Below are 11392 nucleotides of genomic sequence, written 5' to 3'. Positions count from 1 at the left end.
TCCCTAAAGTTCAGTCCAGGACACCTTGATGATAACGTGAAAGAAGGACTCTGCAGATGACGTCTCTGCAGCACTTACTTACAGAAAGAAACACCAGAGATGTACTTCGCTCTGAAGTCAGAAGAGCGACGGCCTGTGGAGTGGGACGATCTGCTGAAAAAGACTGAAGTAAAGCTACTTGAAAGAACATACTACTCTCCTTTAACACTTGTTTTAAACTGTTTTGCAGTCTCTCTTGGAAAAGGAGATGTTGTGCATGTACAGGCTTTACCATTCCAAGGCCTCTGACATAAACGGACATGACACACTGTCATTCAGTATTACGTTGACAAGACATTTTGAACTTACCACAGTTAGTTTGTAAAACACTTAAGTTCATGTTCTAAAACCTTAATTTAATGTATTATAAATTCATTCTTTTTTATATAATGTCTAACAGAATCACAGCTGCAAGCATTTTTGATTCCTGTTACTTTTGTTCTTTAATTAAATGACTACTTATTGCAGGAAATGAACATGTTTCCTAAAGCTCTTTTTTCCCAGGGACAGTTGGGAAGATATTTCCATTATTATGCACCAGATCATATAAACTTTTATCAACACAGAGTCTTCAAAAGGATGATCTTAACTAAGGATTTCCATCTCGTGGAATATCAGTGTTTCAGACCAGATCCTAACCAGCATAACATGGTTGTCATTCTACACTAGTTGAGGTTCTGGCCCTCTAAAGAATGACAATTAAGTTCACTGTTATTCTCATTCAAAATTCCTAAATTGGACAACCTTAGATGGTAACAATCTACTTTGATGTTTAGCAAACAAACCATTTTAATGCTTTCTTGACAGTAAAAAGAAAAAAAGTTAGTAAATGCTAATAACAAAGCAAATAGAGCTGGTTGAGAAAAATGTAAAGCCAGGCATTCTAATAATGCTTGACATCTAAAAGTCTCTGAGAATTCTACTCAAAATACTACTAAAAGTAAAAAACTTAGGAAAAAAAAATCATACACTGCTAGCTGGAAAGCAGGCCTGATGAGACAGCAACAAAATGGCACAGACACAAGGCAAAAATTTCTCTGCAAGTCTTAAATGCTGTCCTTTTAGGAAGTCATTCAATGTTGGGAATTTGAAAAAGGTGCTCTCAGTCTTGTAGCTTTGTTGAGAGGATCTCCACGAAGCATGAAAATAATAAAGAAAATAAGGTATGTAAAGTTGTTTCTATAGACTACTACTAAACTGCTGCAAGATGGTGAATAGAATCAATGCAAACAGTGGATGGACTAACCCTTGATTCTCTTCTGCTGCTCAGTGTGGGGATGAAATAACAAATACAGTGCTATTCTCTGGACAAACTAACATTTAAGAATGGAAGGTAAGAACATACAGTGCAACACTTAAAATATATGTCAGTAAGGATGATGCTAAAAGAAACTGAGGAATCATGGGAGATGTGGTGCCCAGACCAACGAAGATTGTTAGTTTCGATGTAGCTAGCTGTAATTTAGTTTAACTTTTTAATGTCTGATGTATGTGACTATCAATTGAAGCCTTTAATTCCCCAATTGCTTGATCCAAAGATTTTTTTTTTTCTATTTATTGCAACTTTATATCTGGCTGGCTTTTCACAGAAATACGTAAAATTATAACTAGCCTTTTAACATACTGTTAATTCTATTCATCAATCATTTTATTATTAATAAATTACTATTCATTCTAAACAACGATATAATGATAGTCCAGGTATAGCATACAAAAAAGGGAAACAGAAAGGAGAGAAAAGTTTCTTCAGCAGAAGAACCTTTTTTAGTTTGAGAACAGTAGCTGACCCACTGTTAACTACAAACATGGCTAATAAGCCATGAAAGTAACACAGAAAGTAACACAGGTCCTATTTAGGACCAACACATACTTTTACTGATAATAAAAATGTTGTATAAAACACATTACAATGATGTTGAAAAATATAAGAAACAGAAAAATATTTTAAGGGTAACATAGAGCAGCTTTTTAAACTTCAAACAATGCCCATGAGCTGTATTACTAATGTGACTTAACCATCTTGTAGTTATGCAGCAACACGCTTCAGTTCTTCCCCATGTTCTCAGCTGTCCTTCCATCACAAGCATAAAAAAAAACCCCAAAGCCAAACCAATCCTGCAGTTCACAATTCCTATCATTTCATTTAGGTGTCTGCTTTGAATGACCCCTGGCCTTTCCCATCCATAAATCAAACAAACAAACAAACAAAAACACCCCCCAAAACCCAACTCAAACCAACCCAAACAAACAAACAAACAGCAGTCTCCCTGTGCTGAGCTTTACCTTTGTGACTACTCCCTTCACATTTTTACATCTGTTAAATTTGATTGTACCTACCCAAAGGTTTTGAAGTTAATGGAGTGGATAGGTGGACAGTAAAATTTCATAATTCTATTTTATCATGAGTCCTCACTAAAAATAGCAGTTGTATTATTTTTTCAATATGTACTCACTGTAAGAAAAGAATTTGGGCCTAACAGTGCACTTTTAAAACCTTGTACAATTAAGAGAAAAACACCATTTCATATACAGATAAAATTCAATTAGACCAGTAAAAAATAATCTTTAACATCTCAAGAGATCCATCTAGTGGACATTACAGTGATCACAGGCTCAAAAAACCCCACAACAATCAGAGGCTCAGAAAAATTAGAAAAGCATGAAGCATGCTTACATAGATGGGATGAGTGGACCAAATTATTTACTGGCAATTTCAAAATAATTTCCAGAGACAACACAGCCTTGTGTTTTTAAAATTAATTCCTAAGAAAAATATTTAATTTATAACTATTTCTGTTTACAATAAACCATTTTGCATCAGTGAAGTGCAAGAACACCAATTACTCTGCATTCTACTCTCAGTGCACACTGGATAGAAATCTATCACATCCATTTCTGATTTAAGAAGTTTGTTTTTTTTAAAGATGGTATGTTCAATAAGGATAAAAAACAATCTTTCTCAAAGTCATAGATTAATTTAGGTTGGTAAGAACCTAGGTCCTTTCCCAAGGTCATGGGTCCCAACCCCTGCTCTGAGTGAAGCAACTTGGAAATTAAAGTAGGTTGCTCAGTGAGTGCTGAGTTCAGGCTACAATCTATGAGTACGGACTTCTCTTTTTTTCTTTAATTTAAAGGCAATATTATATAAAGATACAGAAGTAATTTGTAAATCAATAGATTTTCCCATTTTCTTTGAGGACCTCTGTCAAAGAGTTTTCTATCTTAATTTTACCTTAAAATTCAATTTTAAATCATGCCATTTTTCTCCCTAAAAACAAATTTTAGGAACTGGTTACTGTCAGAATAATGAAGGATAAAGCAAAGATATATGAAGTAGCTGTAGGACAGACAGGTTGCATGGGAAAACCAACAGAGTTAATAAAAGGAGTCTGGTTAAGTATCACCAAAGATGCAGACAGAGGTGAGGTTCAGCCGGAAACTTATATCTATTGGATAAATATTTTTTAAAATTATTGTGGGGTTTGAAGGAATTCCAATCAATATAAGACCTAAGTAACAGAAAACAACTTAAAATTCTGAAAGCCAGTCTATTAGACTTTAAAAAAATGTTAGACAATAATAGCAGCAATGTAGCATAATAGCTGCATTCAGAACTAGCTGGAATGAAAATAAGTAGCTCGAGAGATACAGACTGACTGGTTGCAGTAACATATAAGAAAATAATTAAAGAACACTACTGTAAGTAAAGGTCTCTGTTGATAATAAAAGCAGTGTGAGGAATGTAGAAAGGAACTTGAGGAAAAACAGAAGAGTTCAGAGGGTAGAGGGGATAATGGAAAAAATGACAGAGACGTGTGTACGATGTTAAAGACAACGAAAGGACAAAAAAAGAGGTATAATGGAATGTAAAATAAGGGCTATAAAGTAATTAAGCTGTGAAGAGCTGTAACCCTAAAATTAGCTAATATATTATTTTGAGATCTCTCTGGTTGTACCATCAGCTACAGACAAACACGTGCCCTATTCAGCCTTGCTCCAGAAGTTGTGTTAGTGCCGCGCTGAGCAAGCTCAGGCTCCTGAGATGCTGGGAGTGTTACTGGTAAAGAGGCAGCTCTGCATGTGATAATGTAGACAAGCTCCAAGACGTGCACATTCTATGAGTTATACTCTACATCTGCTACTTCTTCATCAACTGTGAGTTAATAATCCCCATTTTTTAAGAGAATTTAAATGAAAAATGTTGAAGTATTGTTGTGAGCCTGAAAAGTTAACAGTATATACATGCAGGATTGCAAGTTAAAAAAAGATTAAAAGGCCTCTAAGGAACTATAAAATGCAAGGGAGTTTTTTGTTTCATTTAAAAGCAAGTTAAGAGAAATATTAGCCTAGAAGTTGCACATCATAAATATTCAGAAGAAACCTTCTAGTTGATACATGGCAAGAAAAGAGATGCATAAATTATGACTCACTGGTCATTTTCTAGGGAAATCTGAAATTAAGTATATGAATAGACTGTATTAGTATGTAGGATGTGTTTCTGAGCTACAGATAGCAGACCCTCTTGCTATCTGTTTTCTTACACTAAATGTTTGTGTAGCAGTTTTATTTGTTGTGCAAACGTGTATTAACGATATAAAGCAAAATAGTAATGACATCATTTTGTAAAAAAATCCAAACAAAAACCCCCAGACAATATAGATTTTCCTTGAAATATTTAATACAAGTATTTGCAAAGTAGTTCAACCACAAGTGCTTACAGTTTTGTTTTCTCTTAGAAACTCCTACTGAAGTCTAACAACACAGACAAATAGGACTGAGATCAAAACAGGTATTTTCATTCCTAAATAATTTCTGAATGTATTATGGATGAGACAAAAGGCTTATTCTGTACACACACTCCCAAAACATAGCTTCAAAGTGAAATTCGAAGTAATTTCTCTGAAAGTCAGTTAAATAACCTATAAAAATTGTTAAAGACTTCTTAAAAAATGGATGTGCTAAAAATCCAAACATTTACATATTACATTTTAGCAGATTCAGTAAAATAATTCCAAATCTCATCTATAAAAGGACAAAAGATTTTAATATTAAAGAAAATATACTTTCATTACAATAGTTTCCTTGAGTGTAAAAAAAAAAAAAAAGTTGTCAAATTTTACATTATTAAAGAGTCTTTAAGTTCACCTTGAATTTCAGGAAGGTTTCTGAAAATATTACTTCAGAATTCTGTCTCCCGATTGAAACAACGTCTGCAGTCCTCTGCGAACGTTACACAGTTCCTCTTCTTGCTGTGCAAAAAGCATTACATAATATTCATTTTTTTTTTTTTTAAGTATTGTAATTCTGGTGCATAGTACGTGCTGCTTTTAACATATCAAATACGATACTTTTCTTCTCCATGTTAACATTCAACATATTAAGACCTAGAATTAAACCAGTATCTACCTGTTGCTTTTATAACCCAGATAAGGTTTAAAGTATAAAATGTCCATGATACTTGGATTCTGACTATTTTTTCTTTTTCATAGGGGACTAGAAATTACTATTTTTAGTAATTCAAACAGCTATACTTAAACAATAAATAAAAATCAGGACAAGGTAACTTCATTTACCATTTCTTTAAGAAGTTTCTCTTCGAGTCCTTTTATGTCTTCTTTCATCAGATGCATCTATAAAGAGATATGGAATGCATCTTCTCTGCTCAAAACTGGTAATGCATTTTCAAGAAGACAATTACATCCCTAAGTGGTTTAGAACTGAGAGATACAGATGCACACGCATCCACCTGCCTAAGAAAAGGGATGTGTGTTTTAAATTTGTTCTTTCTTGGGTGGTAAACAAAGCCACAGAATACAGAATAAATCTTATAGCAGTTTTTCAAGTAATTACACACACTAATAGGTGAAATCTACTCCTAAACCACTGAATATTGTTAAATTAAAGGATATTTTTTGATGATGAAAAAAGTACTAAAATACTGATGTGGCATTGATACAATGCTGAGGATAAAGACTTTGGAAAAAAAGTCAGTACTGATAACTGTTGGTAAAATGAAAGTATTAACAATTATTAAAATCAAGAAAGAAACAAAAGTTCATCATACCTCTGAAGTAAAAATATGTTCTTCATAGTCCACAGAGTGGTAGATGTTCTTTTCAAATGAAGTTTTAAGAATCTGAATTCTAAAGAAATAAAAGACAGTTCAAATAGCTTTGCTACATGTGAGCCTTCCAGACACATCATGAATACATCCCACTATTTGTAGTTTGTTTGTACTTAAAAGCACAGATAAATACAACCATAACTGTTACCATTGGAATAGTCTAGTAGGTACGTGGAGAAATTGACATGGAGAATAATTTTTCCTGTAATGTAACAGTTTAATCTCATTTTCTCATCTCATCTACTATCTCTATTTTATGTAAGAGAGAAATGTATAGAGAATAGTAGCTGGCCTAACTTATATCTCAAATGAACAGAACATAAATCATCACCCGGGATTAATGAAGCCTACTAACCTCTGTTGCTCGTTTTTCATGTATGTACTGAAAGTATGTGTATGTTTTTTCCAAAAGGTCTGGAAAGAAAGATATTAATAGATGATAATCAGTAGGAACTAATATTTTCTGAACTAAAACTGACTGCTATCTAACATGAATAAAATAACCTACAACCACAGACTCAGCACAGAACAGGTAGGAGTTACACAGTCACTGCAAAAGCTTGGGGGCAGGGGAAAAAATAAGCTTAGCTGGCAGGATGAGGCACTTCAAGAATTCTATTTTCACAGAACCAGTTTCACCAAAAATCTGTTCTAAGCTACAGTTTCAAAACAATGAAAAAGGATGTGAACAGCATTTAAATCAGACTTTCCATATAATTTAAGCCATGCCCTCAGAGTAAAGGGAAAAGTAAGTATAGTCTTGTGTCTGTATGAATGTTTGTATATTGATTTTTACATTACAGCAAGTAGCAGACCCATAATGTCAACTGGCTCCTCGTAGAACACAGCAGATCAGGTTCAAACACGCCAGCTGACAAAAAAAGGCTCATTAAGGGAGGTAAACAGTCCATTAAAAGTAGTAGTGGTGGTTTATTCTAGGAAGAAAAACATACAGTGGTGATCTAGAAATTCTAAGAGCATAGCATGAGCCAATCCTAACATCTCAAATTCACTATTTGAAATTTGACCCAACTTATAAGCCAAATGATAAAGGCTTTTAAAATCAGAATTAATGACCTAAAGTTAAAGATGATATGAATAACCTGTGGATTCCATAAGAATTTGCTTATCTCCATGATCAAGCAATTTAAATACAAACCAAGAATTCTTTTTCCATGTTTTTCAGGGATAGAGAATCTTTTTCAAAGTTCTCAAGTTCCTCAAGGAGAGCAAAATGAAACTTGTCCAGCTGCCTGATCCTACCAAAACAAAATGAGTTACTTTCAGAAAGTATTCATTGCATTTTAAGGGTGTTTTAAAATAAATCCTTTGTTACAGACCTGCATTCATGAAGCTGGTAATTCATTGTTGTCAAATGCTCATGGGCAGCTCTTAATGACTGCTTAGTAAAATGATCCATTTTCCGTGAGCGGCTCTAGGAGGATGTTTTAACATTAAATTCAGATTATTTTCACTTTAGGAAAAAACCAAACAAACTGTTTAGTACTGTAATTGCTTTAGTACCACAGATCATACTGACCAAAACAACCTTTTTTTTTATTCCTTCCCTATCCTTTAAGGAAAAGTTTTCTGGTAACAAAATGTAACTAAACATGGGTTTACATTTTTGATAAAGTTCTACCCTAGAAGTACATTATTTGAAAAATATTATTTCCTCAAAATAGGGAAAATACACCTGGAATGAATGATGCATGCTTACAGCTGTCTTAGATGAACAAATGCATTATTCAGGCTCATGTTTTCCTTTTTGAGAATAAATTTCATTCATAAGTTTGAGAATTTGAAAAAAATCAAAATGCAGTACACTCATTACTTTAGATACACAAGCTTGTTTTGAAACAACAGACAGGATAAAAAATAAAACAGACCTGGGCAAGAAAAATCACTGGAGAGTTAGGTACATAAAGGAATTGCAAAAGGCATGAAAGGAAATGGAATTCTGGCATTTCTTGAAGTTTTATGCACATCGCTACTTTCATGTCCTTTTAAGCAAATTCTGTGATGTAAGACCACAGAATGGTGGGGTGAGCTGTTGTTCATATGCACATGTCCCCACACAGACAACTAATATCGTATATGAAATGTCTTACCTCGATTCTCTTAGTAAATTCTTTTTGGAGCTTCTGACCCACACTGATAGCTGAACAACCAGGTTCCCAGAATTCCCCATCCAAAACAGACAGATCATTTACAGATAGAGTAGATATGCTTTCAGACACTGAAGAGAAATAAAAAAGATAATGTCACAATTCAGTATGAAAAATTATCCTATCTGAAGTTACAGCTAGAACAGCTTTTGTTATATATGGATTAATTTCACCAATTAGATGGCTGAAAATTCTATTTTCATATCAATTTTCTGACTTTTTAAATGGATATAGTCTCTATTTAGCATTTCTTTTTATTCCTTTTTTAAACATGTAAAATGCTTTTAAATTGATCTTATCTTTTCGAGTTAAAATTGTAACTTGTTACATTATTTTAAACTTTGGCACAACTATAGTCAACTTTCACACTTTAACTAACCTCTGTAAGTAACAGCATCACCTGTTTTAAATAATTTTCTAGGCTGTAACTTTGTTCTTCTGCTTCTTTTCTTTTCCTCCTCTTTACCTGATTCTACTTCATCAGAATTGCTTTCTGTATCACTGTGGTACCTTCGTTTGTGTAACGTTTGTATAGTCGGTCCTTTAATGAACATGAGGACAACGCTTCATTTTAGAATTATTTAGAACAATGACATGGGAGGATAAATGAGTTTATAGATCCTTTGGATACAAATTCTAGGAGTATGTGTTTTGGCTTTAAAGCTTGAGAACTATATAAAAATTAAAAAGCATTACATTTATGGAGGGCATGTTCAGTAGATATGAGAACTTGATGTAAATGAACAACAGGATTTCAGTGGAACACAGAATTCTTTGACCCATGGAAACCTCACTCATTAAAGAGATTCACCCAAAGCCCTCTTTTCCTGGTAATACAATTATCCCACTTTTTTTCAATATCAGTGGGTTTGCTTCAAACTCTTTTTTAAGAGTGTAACTAACTTTAAAGTAACTGCATTTTGGAGCCAAACTTTCAGGGATTTTTTTGGTAATTAAAACAGCAGAGAAAATGAGAAAAAGAGTAAAAATTGAATAATACTGAAAATCTATGAAAGAAAACAAGATTAAAAGACTTGGGCCACATTTTTATGCCAAATAAACATTTTTTCTTAGCCTTTATGGAGACACATAGAAAGTCTTTCGCTTTGAATTAAACATTTGTACCTGATGCATGTATGGGGCCACAAGGTTCTTCACTCCAAGACTGTACTTTACTTCCACTGGAATCTGACAGTGGAGATGGTCGTACACAATCCTAAAAGAAAAGTCACTGATTTATTAGCCATGTTAATAATTAATGATAGCTGTAAGCCAAATGACCAATAATGTCTAACTGTTTCTTGCAATAGGACATAAACAAAATGACTTCTTAAAGAAGTAATTAGTGATTTTCTCACCACAACAAGTACATCTGAGAAGTAGCTTGAAGGTACACAGCAGTTTTTATTTGTTTGCCAATACTACACTAGTTGTAGCATTGAGTAGGACATTGGTGCTAAAACTATGAGAGCACTTTTTCACCTCAAGAATTTTTCCATGCAGATGTCACAATTCTTTAATTTGTGAAAAATCTTTTATTTTTTATTGAAAGTCAAGAAGTAAATATTTACTCCGTTATTTTTTAAGACATTAACTATAACTGATCTTGTTGGCACATAATTCTTTCTTTATATCCATATGATAAACAATTCCCTAATTTATCTCAAATATTTAAAAATTAACTAGTAGGACTTTCCAAGCAGGTTACAAGTAAACATTATATGTAGTGTTTAACATTAAGAAAGATGCATTTCCCTTAAGCCTCACCATCTGTAGGTAAAACAGATTAAAAGCTGCAGCTCCCTCCTGAAGAGCAAAGGATTTAGCAACATACCTCTTCTTTACTTTTGGTAATAGGTTTATCGGTATCTTGTAGTTTTGCTTTAATAGAAACAGTGTCTGGAAAGCGATGTTTGAAACTTGAATCTTCATTATTATTATTATGTGTTTCAGATACAGATCCCTTTGCATGTTTTCCACTGACTGTTTTATATGTTGTTAAGCTGAGCTACACATGAACATAAAAAAAAAATCATAGAAAGGAGATGTACGAAAGCATAAAACAGTTGGCAGCTGAACAGAACAATTTCAGTTAGAAGAACTGTAGAGTGACTTTAGTATTCTTACCAAAGATGTTTCAGTTAAAACTGGTGAGAAACTTTTATTTCCAAATGTTAACTTTTTAACAGTTGTTTCAGGGGACTGGCTTAGATGTATACTTTGAATATTCTTTTTTTTTGGACAGAAATTATTGGGGGAGATTCCTTTCTCAAAGTTTAACATTTCCCTTTTTTCTAGTGTTGACTCCTGAAGATCAGGTGAACTTCCACTATATATATGCTCCTGAGTAACATCTCCTTCTGATATTCTTTCAGCACCTAAAAAACAGTTACTTAACTGTCAGCATGAGGAATGAAAGGAGAAAAAAAAAGGTAAGCCCCATATTGCTAACTGTTCCAGCTCTAGGTATCTGCAAGTCACAGATGTGTGGAATTTTACTTTAAGTACTGGCATGCAACTTGCCACACTTACATTTTTTACACTCTCCGCGCTATTTTAGCAGTTACCAGATTCATTCTAACACTTATGTATTGCACTTCTATATTATGCTGATGTCAAATAACTGTACCAACCCATAAAAGTGTTAGTGACTTATTAATACACTTCCTTAAATTATGTGGTACACACTGTATTAGGCGATAGCATGAAATAAATGTAAAATTGCACTACTGTGATAATCCTCATTTAACCTCCAACTTTTGATACACTATTGCTATAAATTAAAAGTCAAAATACCTACATCTCACTATCTCAAGAGATGCAGGACTCTCAGATGAAGGCATTTCAATTTCCTTTTGTTCTGCAGAATTCTTTGATTTAATAACTGGTTTATGTACATAGTTAGCTACTCTCTTTGGATCCACGGATACAATATTCGGGAACTCTTTCTGCTGATTATCATCCTTTTTTTCCCCATTCATATGTTTCTGCTAAAATACAAAGTTTATATAAACATTATTTATAAACATATGGAAGTGTATATATATATATATATATATAT

At 33.3% G+C, this 11392-nt stretch overlaps 2 protein-coding genes across 2 annotated transcripts in view; one reads left to right on the top strand and one right to left on the bottom strand.

The window, feature by feature from the left end:
* Window positions 1–515, top strand: part of LOC104529430 (phosphatase and actin regulator 3) — a 38675-nt gene extending 38160 nt beyond the window's left edge. The window contains exon 9 of the mRNA XM_010173734.2: window positions 1–515. This exon is cut by the window's left edge and continues 82 nt beyond it. The gene's annotated coding sequence lies outside the window, so the exon portion shown is untranslated.
* A 4698-nt stretch (window positions 516–5213) lies between these two features.
* LOC114818836 (synaptonemal complex protein 2-like) lies at window positions 5214–11321 on the bottom strand (the record flags this gene model as incomplete). The annotated part of the gene is given in 12 exon segments (XM_029086427.1): window positions 5214–5288; window positions 5613–5669; window positions 6104–6182; window positions 6519–6577; window positions 7323–7422; window positions 7504–7598; window positions 8275–8392; window positions 8701–8872; window positions 9457–9547; window positions 10166–10334; window positions 10445–10709; window positions 11132–11321. Coding segments are annotated over 12 exon segments (1470 nt in total), but the record flags the coding sequence as incomplete, so codon positions are not given.
* Between the last annotated feature and the right edge of the window lie 71 nt (window positions 11322–11392).

This window comes from Antrostomus carolinensis, unplaced genomic scaffold (genome assembly GCF_000700745.2).
Source record: "Antrostomus carolinensis isolate BGI_N321 unplaced genomic scaffold, ASM70074v2 scaffold39358, whole genome shotgun sequence".
NCBI lineage: Eukaryota > Metazoa > Chordata > Aves > Caprimulgiformes > Caprimulgidae > Antrostomus > Antrostomus carolinensis.
This window is presented reverse-complemented; position numbering and strand designations above follow the sequence as displayed.